At 48.3% G+C, this 21,107-nt stretch overlaps 2 protein-coding genes across 3 annotated transcripts; one reads left to right on the top strand and one right to left on the bottom strand.

The window, feature by feature from the left end:
- Positions 1-250: 250 nt before the first annotated feature.
- On the bottom strand, positions 251-21,064 carry MRPL11 (mitochondrial ribosomal protein L11). Of its 2 annotated transcripts, none has more exons than XM_061606417.1 (6): positions 20,957-21,064; positions 18,174-18,319; positions 8,278-8,373; positions 3,738-3,831; positions 1,880-2,039; positions 251-611 (listed from the first exon to the last, which is right to left on the bottom strand). In XM_061606417.1, exons 2-6 carry the CDS (start codon positions 18,294-18,296, stop codon positions 503-505), a joined length of 582 nt encoding a protein of 193 aa, XP_061462401.1. In that variant the 5' UTR covers positions 18,297-18,319; positions 20,957-21,064; the 3' UTR covers positions 251-502. The 2 variants fall into 2 exon arrangements, with proteins under 2 accessions (XP_061462401.1, XP_061462402.1); XM_061606418.1 differs by lacking the exon at positions 20,957-21,064 and adding an exon at positions 20,588-20,686.
- On the top strand, positions 10,522-17,593 carry LOC133374995 (transmembrane protein 121-like). Its single transcript, XM_061606416.1, has 4 exons — positions 10,522-10,607; positions 13,018-13,116; positions 13,202-13,421; positions 14,960-17,593. The coding sequence occupies exon 4, from the start codon at positions 14,965-14,967 to the stop codon at positions 16,210-16,212; it is 1,248 nt and encodes a 415-aa protein (XP_061462400.1). The 5' UTR covers positions 10,522-10,607; positions 13,018-13,116; positions 13,202-13,421; positions 14,960-14,964; the 3' UTR covers positions 16,213-17,593.
- Positions 21,065-21,107: the final 43 nt, after the last annotated feature.

Here is a 21,107-nt window from a genome sequence, read left to right as displayed (position 1 = left end):
AAAACTCTCACCCAGCCTATCCAGACATATAGATTTTAACACACAGTTTTATTTTATGATGTATATTTGTTTTTGAACTGCTAGTTTTATTTATATTTTGATAAAGTTTATATCAACTTGTTTTTAACGTCCAATGTTATTGGTACTTTTTAAATGAATGTATACTCATTAAAAATGAATTAAAAAAGATCTAGGTAACGGAAACATAAGCACGCCGCACGCACATATAGAGACAATTATACACTCAAGAGAATTTTTTTGTTTGTTTTACTGAAAAGGGACTGACAATAAATGCAGCGGAAATGACAGTGTTAGACAAGCCCTGGACAGAAACCTTCTCTTCTTCCTCCCCCTCTTTCTTCAGCAAGACTTCACCAAACTGGTCTCTGGGCAGACATCAACTTCCCAAGTGCACAGGGGATGGGGACAGGAGAGAAGCTGGCGTCACTCGCACTCTAAGCACTCCAAAAATCTGAATCCCAGAGCACCAAAGCAGACGGGCTCATTTCTTCTTCCCTGCCGCTGCCAGTTCGGCTTCTTTTGCTTCGGCCTGGGCTGCCAGGAACTCTTCGCGCTGCTTCAGGAAGGCGCCATATTCCTCTGCGTTAAGACTGGCGGGGGGAGGAGGGGAAGATAACTGCAACCACTTCCTCCTTGTCAAGCCCACCCAGCCTTTTCCAATTCCCTCCCCCCCAACACATATCCCTCTGCCACTAAGAATGCCAGTAGCATCCCTGATTCCACCTACCACCTTTCCTTACGATGGCACCTAGAGACCAAGGCTTGGGTCACAGAGTTTCAATGTTTCTGTTCCCCAGAATACTCTTTCTCCCCCCCCCCAAAAAAAGAAAGAATGAAAGAAAGAGAGGCTGCGTTCACACATAATGATAAGCCAGACTTTCTGAATGAACGTTAGCCAACCTGATCGCTTGTTGTTGGCAGATTGTGACTTGTTATTTATTCATTTATTTAACATATTTAAACACTGCTTAATCAAATAGATCTCCAACCGGTATAACCTAATAATAGACCACACACAGCTAAAATCCACAAGCCAATTATAAAACAAATAGACATAAAACCATCACCATTATATACACAGATAAGATCAATATAAAACTTTAAAAAACAAATATAGGTAACTAAATTATATTACTGGGAAGACTTGGCGAAACAAAAGAGTTTTCAGCAGGTGTCCTACCTCACAGGGTGGTTGTGAGGATAAAAAGAGGAAGGGGGGGGAGAACCATGTACACCACCCTAAGCTCCTTGGAACAAAGGTGGGATATTTTTTGAAAATATGTTTATTGATCCAGCAACCATTACAGAAAAGCTAATATTGTATTATAATATTATTATTATATTATAATATTACATTATAATATTCTAAATATAATATTAACAAAACAACACAGCAAGGGCACCTGCCTAATGTCAACAGGCACGGAGTTTCAAAGCACAGGTGCTGCCACACTGAAGGATCGAATGCTCCTAAATACAGAATGGTTATTATGCGGCACTTGTAAAAATGCAAGTTTTGTAGACCAAAGCAATCTAATCAGTGTATATGAGGTAAACTGGTCTTGAGCTGTTAAGGAAGCAAGAAAGCATGACCCCTGGTTTGGACAGAATGGGGAACTGAGGCTTCCTAGTTTGTTAGTCCTGCTCGCGCCAGGGGAGGAGCGAAGTGGGAGCGATCAGGCAACATGCATCAGCACACCACTCATGCCTGCTAAACCACAACAATCTGGAAAGTCTGGCTTCTCATTATGTGCAAACTGCGGCCAGGGTCTACTTGTCCACTGGCTCGCTGATTCCCTCCCCCTGTCCCTGTGTGTCCCCCCCCAATCAAAGACTCACGTGGGCCCCAGACACTTACTCTTTCACCACCTTGATGCCCAGCGTCCGGGCGCTCCCCATGAGCGACCTGATGACCTTCTCCAGTGGCATGTCACGGAGCACAAAACACGGGTCTTGAGACTTCACCACGGCGATTTCATACAAGTGTTTCAGAGTCAGCATTCCAGACACCTCGTGCCCTGCGCAGCACAGAGACAACGTTAAAGCCAGGAAGAGCCGCCTGGATTAAAGCCCGGGGAGGAGTGGGCAGGAATCACTCACTGCTTTCTCAAGAAGCTTCTTGAGACTGCCGTGTCTCCAACAGCAGCTCTCTCTGGGAAGATCAGATCCCAACACACCTCAATGCATTCAACAACTTGACACGTAGATGTTGATGTGTTTTTATCTGTTTAGCCTATTGCTGTTTTAATTGTTTTAAAAATGTTTTTAAATTACTTGTTTTTAACTGTTTCAGTGATAATTTTCATGTTCTTTGCAGAGGTATATAAATTTTGTTAAATAAAATAAAAAAAACAAACTTACATTTTTATTCATGTGCATGTGAGCATGTATGTGCTTGAGAGAGCAAGCAAGCAAGAGAAACAGATCCATTTGAACCCCCAAATTCTGCAACTGTTCTAATATAACATACACAGGGTTATACGCAACTAACTTTTACTCAGAGTCCAGAGTCAGAGTAGACCTATTGAAATTTATTTATATATATATCCCTCTTTCCCTCCAAGGAGCTTGAGGTACCCTACAAACATGGTTCTTCCCCTCCCAATTGCATCCTCACAGCAACCCTGTGAGGTAGACTAGGCTAAGAGAGAGTGACTGGCCCAAGGTCACCCAGTGAGCTTCATGGCTAAGCGGAGATTAGAACCCTGGTCTGACACTCTAACCACTACAGCACACTGGACCTAATGGATGAAGTTAGTCATGGATGTCAGTGGGTCTACTCTGAGTAAAAGTTAGTTGAATATAATCAATTGTGATAACTTCAAGAGGGGTAGCTGTGTTATGCCTGCTGCAGCAAAAGCAACAACAGAGTCTTGCAGTGCATTAAAGGGGGCTACCACCTTTAAAAAAAAATTGGGGCAGATTTTTGTGTTGGACTCCGACCTGGGTTTGAATCCCCACCCAGCCATGAAGCTCACTGGGTGACCTTGGGCCAGTCACTGCCTCAGCCTCAGAGGGAGGCAATGGGAAACCACCTCTGAATACCGCTTACCATGAACACCTTGTTCATGGGGTCACCATAAGTCGGAATTGACTTGAAGGCAGTCCATTTCCACAGCCCATTTCACCAGATGCATGAATGGTCCACAAAAGTTTATACCATAATAATCAATACGCTAGGCTGGTATTCAACGCTAGTCCTCCTCAGAGTAGACCCACTGAGGTTAACGGACATGTTTAACTTAGGTCTATTAATTTCGACAGCTCCATTCTGCGTAGGACTTCGCTGTATACAACCCACGGCTATTTACAGGAACACGGGACGCTACCTTACGTTGAGTCAGACCATTGGCCCATCCAGCTCAGTGCTGTCTACGCAGACTGTCAGCAGCTTTCCAGGATTTCAAACAGGGATGTCTCCCAGCCCTACTTGGAGCGGCCAAGGATTGAACTTTGGATCTTCCGCATGCAACGCAGATGCTCTGCTGCTGAGCTGCAGCCCCCGCTTGGCAACAGTGGTCTGAGCCGCTACAAAGGGCTGGGAAACCCATTCCCAATCCTGAAGCCCGCCAGCGCAAAAGGCGTCGGATTTCAGGCAGCTCCATTTTTCTTCTCTCTCCAGCGCGCCGACCGTTCCTTTCTGCCAGCCTCGCCCAGCCCTTTGCCCTGGTCCCCCACCCTACCCGTCAGTTGCCCTCCCTGGCCACACCGCTCACCGGGATTGGACGCTCCTTTCTCTATCCCAGCCGCCGACCGCAGGAAATAGGTGGTCGTGGGCTTGTTGATCTCGAGCTCGTACGTCCGGTCAGGCTGCAAAAATAAAATAAAATAACAAGAGAGTGCAGGGGAATGGAGAGTACAGATCTCCTGCAAAGGTGCAAAAAACGTTAATAATAGGGTGCTGTAATTATGAAACCAGAGGCGGGGAACTGGAGGGCTGGGGACTGAATGTGGCCCTTCACATGTGGCCCTTGGAACAACTCTCCCCAACCATACCCCTCTTCTTCATTGGCCCTGCTTGACATGCTGACCATTTTTCCCTGGCTGGATGTGTCCTTAATGCTCTTGGTTTGCCTGCACGGAGGGTAGAGCCGGGTGTGTGAGCCTGTGTAGAAATGACCCTAAGGTACAAAGGTAAAAACTGTATCATTTCTCCGGCCCACTTTTGGCTCTGGCCTGGCCCACCACGGGCATGTGGCCCCCAGAAGGCTGACCAGAAGAGAACGTGGCTCTAAGGCTCAAAAAAGGAGCCTGCCCCTGATGTAAACAGGCAGGTATGTTGGTGGAGGGGGATATCTCCATACAGCGATATGTATTTAGGAGGCTGGTAGCTTCTTACTGCGCAGGAACACACAGCCTTCGATCTAACCCTAAGGAGTAGCAAACATCAAACAATTGATTAGAAAAATGCAAGAAAGTTTGAAAATTTGAATAAAAATTAATTGAAAAAAAAAGAAAAATGCAAGAAAGCACTATCCACAACTTACTGAGGAGCGAGTGCTTGGTAAAAATCAAAGCCCCTCCAAGAGTGCTAGATGGACCAGTGGTCTGACTCAGTATAAGGCAGCTTCCTAGGCACTCGTGGAGAGGTAGAACTAGATGAACAAATGCTTTTTCTTGGTAAAAGGCAGTTTTCTATTGTGATATTTAAATGGGCCCTGTATTTAAAACCATGAGGACTGGAAGTATTTTGAATGCAAGGGCCATAACCAGTGCTTGGAATGAACTAGTTCAGTTTAACAAAGTTCACTGTTGAAAAATCTCTGAACAACACCAGAAAGTAGTTCTCATAAATGCCAGGAGAACCGAACGTGAATTAAGTTTGTTTTGGGGCAGAACAATTTCTACTTCAAGTTCATTCTCTTACATATGTTTGTTACTCTTTAGTTTTTAGTTTGTTATTCTTTACTCTTTAGACACTTTGGGCTTTTAATCTTAAAGTTAATTGTTGGGGGGGGGAACAATTCACCTTCCGCTGTGCGTGTGTGTGTTTTGATATTTTCTTCATAAATATATCTTATACTTATACATTCTGAATGCAAATTTAGTGAGGATCATTTAAATGACCTGTGAACTGAACACAAACAGCGGGGAGGGGGAGTGGCAGTTATTTATCGGGAGTCCTTGAGTTTTGCCAGACTCCCTCTCCATGAGACCAAGTTTGTTGACTGCATGTACTGGAGGTTGGGACCTAAGGGCAGTCTAGGGATTCTTCTTGTGTACCGCCCACCCCGCTACACAAATGACTCCCTGACCGAGGCGCTCGAGGTCGTCTCGAGCATGCGGGTTCTCTCCCCTGACCTCTTAGTCTTGGGGGATTTTAACCTGCATGCCGAGGCTGCTCTCATAGGAGCTCCTCGGGATTTCATGGAAACCATGACTTCCTGGGAACTGCACCTTTGTAATTTTGGACCCACCCATGTAGCCGGTCATGCTCTCGACCTTGTGTTTGTCTCGGGAGGGGAAGGAAGTGCTCTGAAAATGGGGGCTGTTTCTCTGAACCCCGTGTCATGGTCAGATCACTATCTGGTGAACATGGACTTCTCACTGCCACATACCCTCCGCAGGGGTAAGGGACCCATTAAGATGGTCCACCCCAGACGCCTGATGGAGCCAAAAGGATTCCTGAATGCGCTGGGAGATGTGGAGCCGTCAGAAAGTCGCCCAGTCGAAACCCTGGTGACGGAGTGGAATAGGGAGATCACCAGGACAATAGACTGGGTGGCTCCAAAATGTCCTCTCCCACTGAATAGAACTCAGATTGCACCCTGGTATACACCACGCTTATGGGGCCTGAGGCAGGAGGTGAGACGACTAGAGCGCCGGTGGCGGAAATCTCATTCTGACGGCGATCGGACACTTGTTAGAGCAGCAATAGCTGCCTATCAAGTGGCAACAAAGGCAACGAAGAGAGAATTCTTTGCTGCCTCCATTGCGTCTGCAGAGTGTTGTCCCAGGAGATTGTTCCAAGTGGTCCGAAGCCTGGTCGGTCCGGTTGCACAGGAACCCTTGGAACATTCTAAAGCCTCCTGTGACAAATTTGCCAAGCACTTTGCTGATAAAATCGAGCGCTTGAAGAGCACGATTCCGTACGCCGTGGACACAGGTAGTGGGCCAGAGCTGGCCAATTGCATTCCGGTCCGGTGGGATCGGTTTCAGCCCCTTCCCTCTGAGGAAGTGGACAAGGTGCTCTCTAATGTGAGGCCAACCATGTGCTTGCTTGACCCTTGCCCTACATGGCTCATTGTGAGCTGCAAAGAGAAATTGAGCAAAGGGATCAAGGCAGTGGTGAATGCTTCCTTGGAAGAGGGTGCAATGCCATTAGCCCTCAAGGAGGCAATAATAAAGCCCATTCTGAAAAAGTCCTCCTTGGATCCCCAAGAGTTGAACAACTTTCGCCCAATTTCCAATTTACCATTCTTGGGCAAGGTGATCGAGCGAGTGGTGGCTACTCAGTTACAGACACACTTGGATGAAGCGGATTATTTGGATCCATTCCAGTCAGGCTTCAGGACTGGACATGGAACTGAAACAGCCTTGGTCGCTCTGGTGGATGATTTGAGGAGGGCGTTGGACAGAGGTGAACATACATTCCTCGTCCTCCTGGACCTCTCAGCGGCTTTTGATACCGTTGACCACGGTATCCTCCTGGATCGCCTGAGGGGAATGGGAATAGGAGGCACTGTTTTACAGTGGTTCCATTCCTATCTCTCTGATAGGCACCAGCGGGTGGCATTGGGAGATGAGGTTTCAGACCCTTGGCCTCTCAATTGTGGTGTGCCACAGGGTTCTATCCTCTCTCCCATGCTATTCAACATCTATACAAAGCCGCTGGGGGGCATCATCAGGAGATTTGGGCTGCAGTGCCACCAATATGCGGATGACACTCAGCTCTATCTCTCATTTAAGTCCTCACCAGAGATGGCTGTGGATACCATTTCCAAGTGCCTGGAGGCCGTAAGTGAATGGATGGGAGGAAACAGGCTGAAGCTGAACCCCAACAAGACCGAGGTACTGCTTGTGGGAGATAGGAGGAAGTTGGGTGATTTTGACCTGGTGTTGAATGGGGTAAGATTGCCCCTGAAGGACCAGGTTCGCAGCCTCGGTGTTGTTCTTGATTCCCAGCTGTCCATGGAGGCTCAGGTCGTGGCGGTGAGCCGGTCAGCTTGGTATCAATTACATTTGATACAAAGGCTGCGACCCTACCTCCCTGTCCATCTGCTCCCACGGGTGGTACATGCCCTGGTCTCCTCTCGCTTAGACTATTGTAATGCGCTCTACGTGGGGCTACCCTTGAAGACGGTCCGGAAATTACAGCTGGTACAGAACGCGGTGGCACGTCTGATCAAGAACAGCCGCCGCCGAGACCATATCACTCCAGTACTTAAAGATCTGCACTGGCTACCAGTTGTTTACTGGGCCCAATTCAAGGTGTTGGTTTTAACCTTTAAAGCCCTACACAGTTTTGGTCCAGTTTATCTAAAGGAACGCCTTCAGCATCACCAGATAGGCCGCCAAACGAGATCAGCCTCCCAAGACCTTCTCTCGGTCCCACCAGTCAAAACAGCTAAGCTGGTGCGGACCAGAGAGAGGGCATTTTCAATTGTGGCCCCCACCCTCTGGAACTCTCTGCCTTATGATCTCCGCCATGCCCCCTCCCTGACAGGCTTCCGCCGAGAACTGAAAACATGGCTTTTTAGGCAGGCATTCGAGACCTCTGTCTAATTTAGTTTAAATTTTTGTATGATGGGGGTAGGTTTGGATTGAGTATATTTATTGTTGTTTTGTATTGTATGTTATATTTTACTCTATGTTATATTTTAGTCTATGTACGCCGCCTAGAGTGGCCGTTAATTCGGCCAGATAGGCGGCCTAGAAATAAAATTTTATTATTATTATTATTATTATTATTGTTAAGGGGCCAAGGTGAACTTGAACTAGTTCCTGTTTGGACATGTTGAACATAAACTAGTTCCTTCGAAAAATGAACTTTCCAAGCTCTGGACATAACTGAAGGGTGGAACACGTGCTTTGAGAGAGAGTCACGGCCAGTCAGTACAGCCCGCACCAAGGATCAGAGTTGGTATAAGGCAGCTTCTCGGCTTAAGGCTGCCTACTGGGAATTCTTTTCATCCGGCAGTGCAAAGATGTATTTGAACTCCGAGGCACAGGCACTAAATGTCTAAGAGCAGATGGCCGCCCCCAGCATGGCTCCAGCCCTGCTTCAATAGTTAAGTAAATGGATTCTGTTCTCACCTGTACAATGATGCGTGTCGGAAGCGGGATGCCTTCCTTGATGTCCTTCGTCCGCTCGTTGAAATCCTTGCAAAATTGCCCAATGGGGATGCCTCTCTGGAGGGGGACAGAAGGGAGAAGCACACAAATTGAGCGTTAGGAGGAACTGTAGAGACCATCTAGTCCAACTCCTTTGCTCAACGCAAGGCAGGATGCAACTACAGCATCCCTGGGAGGTGGCCATCCACCTTCGGCTTAAATACCTCCAGTGAAAGAGAGCCCTCCATGTCTCGAGGCAGTCTGTTCGACTCCTGTAACAGTTAGTGATATGCATAGCTGAAATCTGCTTCCTGGCAATTTCCACCTGTCACTTTTAAACCTCCCGTCTTGGTTTTGACCAGTCACTTCTTCCACAGTAAATTGTGGATAGTGCTTTGTTGCATTTTTCTAATCAAACATTAGGGGTTTTGTTTATTTGAGAAAAAGAGGTGGTTGAGAGCCAGTGTGGCATTATGGTTAGGGTGTCGGACTATGACCTGGGAGACCAGAGTTCAAATCCCCACTCAGCCACGAAGTGCACTGGGTAACCTTGGGCCAGTCACTGTCTCTCAGCCTAACCTACCTCACAGGGTTCTTGGGAGGATAAAATTGTACTATGCAGTGACAGTGAAATTGGATGAGGTTTTCAAACCTCTTGCCCAGGGGAGGCTGATCAATATATTATAGTTAAATGGGCTCCTGCTGGAAGGAAGGGATATAAATCAAATAATAAATAAATAAATTCAAATTTGTACCTTGCCCTTTCTTCCCAAAAGCTCACAGAACAAAATTATGTAACAATTTTAAAGCAACACTTTCACATATTGTAAGTAAAAAGCAGCAGTGAAAAAAACCCCTTCATGACAGCTGATATAATGTTGTTATACACATCTCCAGTGCAGCCGCATTTGGAATACTGTGTACAGTTCTGGTTGCCTCACCTCAAAAAAGTTATTGTAGAGTTGGAAAAGTTACAGAAAAGGGCAAACAGAAAGATCAAGGGGATGGAGCAATTCCCCAATCAGGAAAAGTTGCAGCATTGGGGGCTTTTTACTTTAGAGAAATGGAGAGTCAGAGATGATATGACAGAAGTGTAAGGAGAGCCTGGCTGGGAGTCCAGAGTCTGTGAATTCAAATCCCCGCTCGTGCCTCCTGGGTGTCAAGGGCCAGCTAAAGATCACCCCCACAGACAGCGGCTCAGGGGTTACGTGCCCTGCCACCTGTGCAGCCGTGGGCAAGCGGCATAGTCCCAAGGAGCCCAGTTGCCCCCCAGCTGGCAGTTGCGGACAAGGAAGGGGCTGGCTTGTGCAGCTGTGGCAAGCTGAGCAGGCCCTAGCAAGCTGGGGAGGACTAGCCTCAGAGGGAGGCAATGGTAAACCCCCTCTGAATACCGCTTACCATGAACACCCTATTCACAGGGCAGCCATTAATCAGGATCGACTTGAAGGCAGTCCATTTCCATAAAATGATGCGTGGCATAGACAGAGTGGATACAGAAAAGTTTTTCTCCCTCTCTCGTAATGCCAGAACTCGTCAACATCCAATGAAGCGGAATGTTGGAAGATTCAGGACAGACAAAAGAAAGTCCTTCTTCGCACAGAGCATAGTTAAACTACGGAATTCACTGCCACAAGTTATTGTAACGGCCACCAACTTGAATGGCTTTTAAAGAGGGTTAGACACATTCATGGAAGATAAGGCCATCAGTGGCTACTTGCCATGATGGCCATGCTCTGCCTCCACAGTCGAAGGCAGCAGGCTTTTGAAAACCAGTTGCCAGAAGGTGCAGGAGGGGAGAGTGCCCTTGCGCTCCGGTCCTCCTTGCAGGACTCCCATTGAGGCATCTGGCCGGCCACTGTGAGAATAAGACGCTGGACTACATGGGCCACTGGCCGGATCCAGCTGGCTCTTATAAAACTACTGGCCAAATCCTGGAGGGATAAATAAATAAAAACTCTTTGCATCTTTCTCCCATGCCAGACTTGAGCACAGGCTCAAACTGAAGCCCTTGGGAGACAGACGTTCAAGCCAAAATCTTCCCTCCTTCTTGCCACGGACAGGAAAAAAACCACACACCCTGAATTGCGGCAAGGGTAAAATGAGGGGTGTTTTGTGTATGTGTGTTTTTAAATTCTCCATCCTGCCCACTTCTTGAGCGGAAGACTGGGGTGGGGGCGTGGAGACACACAGAGGGACCCTCCTCCTAGAGGGAGCATCGGCAGCCGTCCAGCCCCCACCCGCCATAGCACTGCCTTGCTCTGAGCAGACACATCGGGAGAGGGAGAAGCACGCACTGCTGCCGATCCCTGCAGGTATGGGAAGGGGGGGAGGATGCGCCAGACATTGCACACACACACACAAGCAGTTGGGGAGGGGACGGGACCAGGAAATCCTGTGTGCTTTCATCTTTGGCATAAGAAACAGCTGTAGAGTGGGGGGGAGGGGAGGATCTGAATGGGAAGCGACTCCGCTCCCCCTCCCCCTCCAGCAAGAAAGGGGGGGCTGAATGGGAACAGAGTCAAGCAGACTGCCACCCCCCACTCACTTGTCCAGAAAAGAGCTCCCTCCCCCATCACTCCTCCCCCCAATCTAGAAAATGGAGATCCCTCCAATATAAAACAAAATGCACGCACCCACACAGAGAGACAAACACACACCAACTTTATGTGGTTTCCTCCTCTTTTTACAACTAAAAGAGGGGGGGGAATCAGGTATCAGGACATCTCTCTATGGTTTCCAACTCCTTGGGAAAATTCCACTCAGAACTGGGGAAGAAGCTGTCCTCTCCCCCCCCCCGCATCCCGATTCTGTCCAGTATGCACCTGAGGATATATGAAGAGCGCCTCTGAGCATGTACAGAGTGGCTTTCCCTCTGGTGTGGGCTTTGGCTCCCTCGCAGAGTTCAGAGGCCTCAAAGGCCACCTAGTCCAGCCCCTTACTGATGCAGGCAATCCACAACTACAACCCCAGACAGGATCATAAATGATCTGGAGTCAGGTGTGGTTAAAGTTTGCAAAGGGGCACCCACATTGTTCCAGGTAGGTGGAGGGGAGGAAATCTCATGCGAAATGGCTCCAAAAAGGATCTCCCCAAACTGGCCCCCAAAGCAGGAGAGGAAGTTCAGGCTAAGTGTGTAAAGGGGTGCACATTGGGTCAAGTAATCCCAACATCATAATCACTCTGACAGGGTCTGAACTGATCTGGGAAGACCTTGGGGTTGTGGTGGATGGACTGGTGGAAGTTTTTTCCTGAGAGCTCTAGCTTTGTTGATCGGAGAGATCTACTTGGTTGCTGTGCGTTTGTGCCAATAATTAGCTTAAGATAGTTCACGTTAAGAAGCTGCAGGGCTGTAAGTACCTGCATGGACAGTTTTAAAACTGTGGGGAAGAGGCGTAGGCCCAAGTCAAATCCCTAAAAGTGGTGCTGGGGAGGGAGAAGGGCACTCAAGCTGCCTGGATGCTATGTCTTCTGACCTGGAAACATCCCCCCGTCATCTAATTCAGATCCCTAAACGCATACTCTGCATATGGTCAGAGACAGTCTTCCCTTGACTGCAACTGTAGCTGTTCCAGACTTGAGCGCTGGCTCAAATTTAAGTCTGCTGAAGGCGCTCACCACAAAATCTACACACACACACACACACAAGCTTTCTTCACATGCACATTGCAGGGACAGTAAGATTAAGGTGGGATTCATTAATAATAATTCATACATGTTAATTCATTATAGGACTGGAAGATGAAAATGATGTGGTTGCGATTATCAGGAAAGTAAGACTGATAGCGCTGCAATGCTTTGGAAGAAATCTATGGTGCAGCCGAATGGGGAATACTGAGTGCACTTGCGGTCACTCTATGTCAAATAGGATATTTGCTTTCATCTTTATTTATTAAATTTATATCTCACCCTTCCTCCCAAAGGGGCCCAAGGCAGCAAATGCACCAGTGATAAAACAATACAACTGAAAATAAATAAAAAAGTATTTAAAACATCTAAAAATGTATTACAGAGGCTGGGAAAGGTGTAAAGAAAAAACGAAGGAGCAACCAAAATGATCAGAGGGCTGGAAAGCTAATCTGCTAGGAGGAAGGGTTACAACATTTGGGGCTTTTCCGCTGAGGAAAAGAGATGGCTGAGAGCCAGTGTGGTGCCATGGTTAGGGTGCTGGGCTATGACCTGGGAGACCAGGGTTCAAAACTCCACTCAGCCAAGGAACTCAGTGGGTGTGACCTGGGGGCCAGTCACCATCTCTCAGCCAAACCTACCTCACAGGGTTGTTGTGAGGATAAAATGGGGAGGGGAGAGAGCCACGTACCTCGAGCTCCTTGGAAGAAAGGTGGGATAGAAATGTAATAAATAAATAAAATAAGAGAAAGGTGACCTGAGGTTTAGAAAACTATGAACCAAGTGGAGGAGAAAGGGAGCAGAGAGGAATTTGCCTCCTTCGCTCCTAATATTCAGAATCCACCAGTGAAATAGATTCAGGGCAAAGGAGAGGTGCCTCTTCACACAAAGTTCTTGGGTTGCATCCCACGTTCATCATAATAGACCCACTGCAATTAATGGACATGACTAACTTAGGTTCGTTCATTTCAGTGTGTCTACTCTCAACCCCCACATATTTCCCAGAGGGACTAAAAGGCCATGTTAGCCTGTTGCAGCAAAAACCAAAACAGGAAGTCTTGTGGCACCTTTAAAAACTAACAAAATTTATTATTGCAGACTGGTGGTGGTGGAGAGAGATTGAGAGGGGCTTCCCTCGGGTCACATAGGAAGCTGATGGCAGAAGCAAGGTTTGAAAGAGGAACTTCTGGTCCACAGGTGCAAACTTCACTTGGGCTCTGTTAGGGAGGAGCCGGGCCAGGGAAGACAATGCAGGCTGGCTTTAACTGGTGTGTCTTTTCAGGCCCCTCCAGGCTCCTGGGCCCAGAGCGATGGCATTTCCAGGGACCGGATGTGAGCGGGAATCTGCCATCTTAGGACAAAAGGCGATGGCTCCAGCCTTCCAACAATGGGTGCTGACAGAGAATGAAGAAGGCACACTCAACTAGGCTGTCCAACTGAGCAGAGAAGCGTGAGAGGCTTTTCCCATGGGCTGGCACCAGCCACCAAGCAGGTGAAGCGAGGCAAGTCTTTCCTGCCCCCCACACCTCCACAATCACTGCTCTTTGTAACTTACGTCGCCCAACGTCCCCGCCGTAAGTAGGTTGCAGTGGCCACCCAGAGCCCCCGCTGGGTTGTGACACCAAAGCCACAAAGCCCTTACAGCCCTAGTCTGACCCTCTTGATGCTTAAAAGCCTCGAAACGTCACTTCCTCCCGTAGATGCCTTCGCAAACCTGCTCCAGGGGCCCCCACCAAGTGGCATAAGGCTGGTGGCTACTAAGGGGATGGCCTTTTATTATTTGTTTATTGAATTTATATACCCCCTTTCTGCCAAGACACTCAAGGTGGTTGACAATATAAAAATACTACAAGAAATAAATGATACACAATGTACAGTTGTCCCTCTTGTGAGGAGCAGTCCAGCTGAAGAAAGCCCCGATTTTGTCACTGCTTGTCTCCTCCACTCTCTCCCTCCCGAAAGACAGACGATGATGTCTGCTGCCCCTTCCATGCTGGCTTAAGATTTGTTTAGATTCCTTGTCGACAAATCAGCAGAGATGATTGCATGGAATCAGACAGTGGCTATGCTCATTTTTCTCCATCAATACACCTTCCACCTTCCTGGTCTTTTTTTCCTGGCGCCAGTTTTGCCTTCCGTCCACACTGGAGGCCTGAGAAGGAGGCTTTAAACATCCCGGGTACAAGGTGCTCCTTTGGAGGGGAAGGAGGTAGCCGGCATCCACGTTGTACCAACCACGTTGTGAGCATTCCGACGTTTTATTCGCTGCATGGCGAGGTCGGGATGCCTCTCCTAATCTTCTTTGTTTATAGGTGGCTGGGCCGCTCCACACATGGTGATAATTCAGTTTGTTCCGAGTCTGACGAGTCAAATGTGAAAGTGGCTGTCCGACTCTTGCATTTTTCGCTGCTTGTATTTCGGAAGTGCTCCCTGCCCCCCCAAACTGTGGAACAGCCTCCCCAAGGAGAGGCTCGCCTGCCACCTTCTCTATCATCTTTCTCAAACACCTTTAAAAAAAAAAAAAAACCACACCTAGGCTTTTTGTTTTCATTTCGGGCTGTTTCATGCCGTCTCTGTTGTAACAAAAGCATGCGCGTGTTTTGATGTCTTTATTGCTTTTAGTTAATTTGTTATGCCGTATTTTTTTTAACATCGCTGCGCTTGCAAGACACCGAGAACATATTTATCGATGTATATAAATCTAATAAAGAATAATAATATTGACGGGTCACAGTCACGGTTCTTTCAGGAACAAACGCACAGATTTGGACGGGCCATATAGCTCAGCCGTGCGCAGAATCCGGTTGGCATGCAGAAGGTCCCGGCATCTCCAGGATGGGCTGGAGAGAACCCTGCCTGAAACCCTGGAGGGCCACTGCTGCCAGTCAGTGTAGGCAATACTGGGCTAGATGGACTGTGTATAAGGCAGCTTCCCAGCTCCCTTGAGAGGGGAAGGGAAGATTCCTCAGCCCGCCTCCCCACCCTGCGTTTCCCAGCCTTCACCACATGCTCTCCTCTTTCTCTCTCTACCCCCACGAAGGGACCATGCAGCTGCAGCCCCCCAACATCCCTCACGCCTGCCTGGCAGCTGTGGTCATCGTCTGCACCATGGGGGCGATGGACGTCTACCTGGTGGAGCAGAGCACCGGGGCTCGCCGCCTGGGCGTCGGTGCTCTCGCCCTGGCGGGGGACCTCTTCTTCCTGCTCGTGCTGCGCTACGCAACAGTGTGGATCGGTGGGGAGGTGCGGCCGGCCCAGCGCGGATATGCCACAGTGCTGTGGTTCCTCTTTGCCTTCGCCCTGGAGATCAAGCTCTACTTCATCTACCAGCACTATGCCACGGAGGGGAGGGCGCCCGACCCGCTGGCCCGGCGCACCCTGACCCTCCTGCTCTCCGTCTGCGTCCCTGCCCTTTACACGGTGCTGGGGGCCACTGAGCTGGTGCCCCAGGCCTCCGCCAGCTTCCGGAAGAAAGACGAACTACGTGGGCGTCTCTTTTGGGTGGTCCTGGACCTGCTGGACGTGTTGGAGATTCAGGCCAGCCTGTGGGAGCCGCAGCGGCGGGTGCTGCCCCTGTGGGCCGAGGGCCTGACCTTCTTCTACTGCTACGGCCTCCTGCTGGTCCTGCCCTGCGTCTCGCTGAATGAGCTGGGGGTGCAGGGAGCCCACCCTGGCACACTCTACCCGCTGCTGAGCCTGGCCAGCGTCAACGTGGCCACCATCTTCATTCGCGGCGGGCTGCTGCTCCTCTGCCACGACCAGCGCATCTCCTCCATCTTCATGGGAAAGAACTTCCTCGCCATTGCCCTGAAGTGCTGCGCGGCGCTGCAGCACCACAGAAGCACCCGGGCTGCAGGGGAAAGGGGCCACGGACACGATGCCGTAGGCAGTCACGGCCTCAGATGCACCCAGCCAACAGGGGAGCAGCTCTGCAGCTGCAACAGAGACCCAGGGGAGGCATGCCACAGACATGCTATGCCAGACCAGCCTTGTGGGTGTCCTCGGGCCTACAGATATACCACAGGTGACCAACCGCAGGGACACACGCGGGCGTCAGCCGAAGTCCCCTACGGACACCCGCAAGACACAGGTGAACAGTCCCAGTGGCACATCCAAACCACGAGCCGCCAGCTCCACAGACACTGCCACACTAAAAGCCAAGGGTCCCAGTGTTGCAGGCACGCTCCCCAACCCTCGCTAAGGACACCACCAGCCACTACTGGCCCTTCCACTTCCAGAGGACTCAGAACAGGCCATCACGTGCAACTAAAGTCTGTCTGGGGCGGTCCATGAGATACCTTTTCTGGGATGCTGCCTGGCAAATAGTCTCACCTGCCTCTTGCGTGCGCCCGCTGAGCTCTGTCTAGAGCAGAGGGCCAAAAGTGCCACAGGTGGATCACCAAGGGTGTCACAGCAGACCTTTGGGGAAGGGAAGGAGTTGCCTCCAGGTTGGGCATTTAACTGTCAAGAGAGCCACGCTTTGTCAACTCACTTTCTAGGGGCATCTGCATGATACCGTGATCAAAATGTCTTGTTCCCCTATTCAGCTTCCTTTTCTTTTACGGAGCACAGAAAATCCAATTTACAAAAACATTTTCTCAGGTGTAGATGACCCATCAAGCAGCTGTTCCAGCTTATGCAGCCAGTAATGACCTGTATAGATTGTGCTCTAAAAAATTCCTTCTCAGTGGTCCGTCTCTCCTCTCTAGGAATTATATTTGTTTCTCCTCCCCCCACCTCCCACTGGAGCAGGACAGCATGGGGGGGGAGTATTTAACCCTACACGCACACACACCATGGTCCAAATAACTACCTCCCCATAATATTTGAGACAGGGGGGAAATGGACTGATCATCTGGCCTACAGAATGTTATTTGGGGTTGTATCCAATGTTAGACATGACTAACTTAGGACCATTAATTTCACTGGGTCTACTCTGAGTACAGCTTAGTTGGATACAACTCTTGGATTCCAGAGGTCTGGAAGCAGAGCGACTATTCCACTTCTGGGTTAAAAGCAGGATAGCAACGACTGGGTGCTGCTAAATTGTCCACATCTGGAAGCACCCTTGGGCATCCAAGCTTAGCAGGGACGGAAGCACCATGCTCTGCTTCACCACACTGTGTTCTCCTCACAGTACAGAGCACATATATTTGGTTCACCTCTGCCTGGGAAGAAGCCAGCCCCTCTTGGCCATTGCTGCTGCTCTGACTGGTCCCAATGCAGAGAACTGAGGAACTACCAGGCCACCTCCAGTCCACTTATGTCAAGGGTTCCCACTTTGTTTCAGAGGTTTACCTGCACCCCACAAGTTCAGAATCAGCAGGATTAGTTTTGCTGCACGTCTTAGCAACCAACTCTTGGAGCATGTGCTATTTTGTACTGCAGAGGAAGTCTGGTAGAGGCAATGCTACTGCCTAGGAAATGGTGTTTATTTTTCTCAGTCCTGTAGCCAAGTTCATTTCCCTCTTCTCTTTTCAAAATTACTGAAAAGGCCCAATTCTTAAAAGGAAACCACCATCTCTGTGTCCCTTTTCCTGAGAAAAGGAGCTTAGCGAAATGACTAATCAAACTACGTGGGTGTGATTCCTCTTGTTTTGCCTACAACTGGATCAGGGTGGTATTTGAGTTGGGGGGGGTGTTAGCCCCAGAACATGTGAAGCAATAAAGAAGAGAGTGCCTCTAATCATGTCAAGAGTGTTTTTAACCACAATCAACCCCTACACACATCTAGGATTAGACAGTAGGACTATAGATTGTCTCAAGTTTCAAAAATTAGTTGCTGATTCCATGCATATTAAAATATATTAACAATGATGTGCTCTTCTGTGCCCTGAGTGGACCTGCTCACACAGAGTGTATCACTCATCTTTAGAACTTACTGCCACAGGACTGGTATGGGAAACGGGGGAAAAAGATTTAGAATAAATCTGGCATATGCATGCAAGCTAAAAATTAGGGAGTGGGGTTTCCAAGCTAGAGGATGCAGCTGCCAGGCAGATCTGAGCCCTGGTATTGAACTGCCCCTTTCCAACCAGCTAGCCATACCTTCGTTCCTTTCATTATGACAAATACCCATGAGAATCCTAACCAAATACAGAGAAGAAAACAGCACACAGAGACTTTTTTTTTAAAGGAGCTGACTCATACCCTAAATGTGTGGCCAGCTTGTAAATGAAATTTCCTCAATCATCTAGCTTCAAACTCCAATTCCAGCAGACCTCCCTTTCACCTAAGCCTCTCCCCATTCATACCTGCCCAAGGGCAGGCCCTAAGGGTGGCCCTGGAACAGCCTGCCCAGCTCGAATGATTGTCCGGATCACATTTCCAGGCTCCACCTTTTGTACCGCTTTGGCAGCTCGGGAGATCTTCGACATGGTAATTCAAGTCCTGGTTAGATCTGGATTGGAAAAGCAGAAGTTGATGATGATGATTAAAAAAGATTTCTAGACAATGTCATCCTTGGGAAGCTTACAAACATTCCACATACAAATCACACACACACACACATTTCACAGCTAAGGAACAACAACTATATGTAGTCCAGCATAAAGTAATCCAATCTCCCCCAACCTTGTATCCTCCAAATGTTTTGGACTACAACTCCCAACAGCCACAGCTAGCGTGACCAAGGGTCAGGAATGACGGGAGTTGTAATCTGAAACATCTAGAGGACTCCAGGTTGGGGAATGATGAAATAACCAAACAATCTAAAAACCGGCAGATTAAAACCAACATTCTGAAACAGCAGTGATATTTAACTAAAAGCCAACTAGAACAAGTGGCTCTCAAGCGATCAGTCACATATCCCTAGGAAGGGAGTCCCATAAGTGAGGGACCAGCAGAGGGGTATGGATAAGGAAGGAATTTAGTACAAATGGATCCTAGAAAATTGTAATCTTACAAGAGGGAGGTGAAACATATGCACAGAATATCTGAGAAGGAAAGAGTTAGGAGGCAGATTCAACCCCACGGAGAATGCAGTGTATAACTGAGAGAAGATGAGCTTGATTTGCATTAGTACTCAACCTCACAATACACACGGTTATAAAAGAGATAAACACATCACTGTGGATGTATACAATGCATTTCCCCCACCATCAAATAACCACAACAACCTCCCAAACACCTAGAACCTGTAGGAAGGTTTCCAGATCACACTTGAGCCCCATCACCTCACATTTCAGTGATTAACTACTGAGGAAAATACAAGAACCAGGAAACTGACAGGCAGTTGGGATAGGTGGGTGAAAGGAAATAGGTTGGATTAAAGCAGAAGCTGTAGGTAAGGCTGCTGGGCTTAGTGACTAAGGTTTTTGGAGGGATGGGAGCAAAGAAGAGGTAACTCTGCAGGAAGATGAGGTTATAAACCAAATTGATTCCTCTCAGAGAAGAAAGGGTTCACCACCAGATACATTTTCTGAGATGAGCTAGGGAACTTGGGGGTCCAGGCAAAGTTCCAGGAAATGCTGAGGACAGAGGTGGGAATTTATTCAATACCACATCTAGAAAAATTATCTCCCTACAGTTATTTATTTTATTTATAAATATATTTGTATATCACCATTTCATTTAAAAAAAAATCAAAGTGATTTACAACAAAAAAATCCATACAGTAAAAGTAACGGTCAGCTATCGTAAAATGACATTTAGGTATAATTAACCCAGAGCAACTACCAATTCCTGCTTCGCAAACACAGACTAGAATCTGGGCTTCAAGAGGAGAAAAATGTTTGTGGTGGTGTCCACCCATATAGTTTTTTTTACTCGTGATCATACAGAAAGACTCAGAAACACTCTGTTGTGAAACCACAGAGGAGTAGCTAACTGGTACCTTCCAGATGTAGATGGACTACAACTCCCAGCCCACATGGCCAATAGTCAAGAATGATGAGAGTTGTAGTCCAGCAACATCTGGAAGCCAACTTGGTACCCTTCAGAGTTTGTTGGACTCCACCTCCCAGCAGCAGCTGCCACCAGTATGGCCAGTGGTCAGGGATGATGGGAGTTGTAGTCCAGTGTGAGGCGTCCTTCCCTGGCTCTCCCTGTCAGGTTCCTACCTGCGCGTGGCTACTGCCTGTCACTAGGCACCACCAGGGACTCCACCAGTCCGGACCGCTCTCTCTTATGGTTTCTCTCCCCGCTCTAGCACACATCTCAACAGATCCCCCTGCTAGGCAACCACCAGTAACGTCCCAATACTAGTATTCCCAGAGACTCTGAATACTGGTATTGTTATTCTCTTCACCGCTGCCACCCTTTGTTACAGTTCCCCTTCAGCCTTGGTCATTACCTTACCCTCCCTTCTGGTCTGTGAAACCCCAGCCAAGGATCAGGCCTTTGGTAAACCAAATTAAGTATTTATTACAGATAACAAAGCTAACAAGATTAACAAGGTTTCTTCTTAAGGCACATAAGCATATGGTTTTACTCAATACTAATCCGAACTCCACCTCCCTCCTTCTCCACTCTCTCCTGTCAAACAACTCTCTAAACCCCACCAAGCAACCCACTCAGTTCTCTTCTCCCCCCTGATTCCACTCTCACTCTTCCTTTTATACGTTCAGCCATTTTAAACACTCAGCCAATCATCTAGCATTCTACTGCCCATTCACTCCCCCTCCTCTTTCACTACTTACCATATATCTTCTAAACAACCAACACTTACCATATATACATTAATATAGGAACATCACATCCAGCAACATCTGAAGCTCCACAGGTCCCCTGGTGTATCCTGTGCAAGACAGCTTCCTATAATATCCCTATTTAAATCCTCATTTCTTTCTTTGTTGTTAGGGGGAAGAGTCCAAGGGTAGAATATATGATTTGCATGCAGAAAGTTCAATCCCCGGCAGCGCCTCCAAGGAGGGCTACGAAAGACCCATCTGAAAACCTGGACAGCCGCTGCCAGTCAGTGTAGGCAATACTAGACTAGATGGACTAATGCTTTGCCATGGTATAAGGCAACTCCCCCCCCTTTTCTGCCCCACGAGCATCCTCTCCGACTCTCTTTGCCATTCCTCACCCAACTTACCTTCCAGTCGCTCAAAGCGTCTCTTCCGCCTTCCTGGGCGCAGCCATCTTGGGTCACGGCGGTCAAATGCGCACTGCCTGCTGGGAGGGTTCAGTTCCCGGCGAAGCTAAGCGGGGAAAAATGGCGCCCGTTCCCATAGCAACCAGGGAGC

This window comes from Rhineura floridana, chromosome 22, assembly GCF_030035675.1.
Source record: "Rhineura floridana isolate rRhiFlo1 chromosome 22, rRhiFlo1.hap2, whole genome shotgun sequence".
NCBI classification, from domain to species: domain Eukaryota; kingdom Metazoa; phylum Chordata; class Lepidosauria; order Squamata; family Rhineuridae; genus Rhineura; species Rhineura floridana.
The sequence above is the reverse complement of the archived record's forward strand: the minus strand, read 5'-3'. Positions and strand labels throughout refer to the sequence as shown.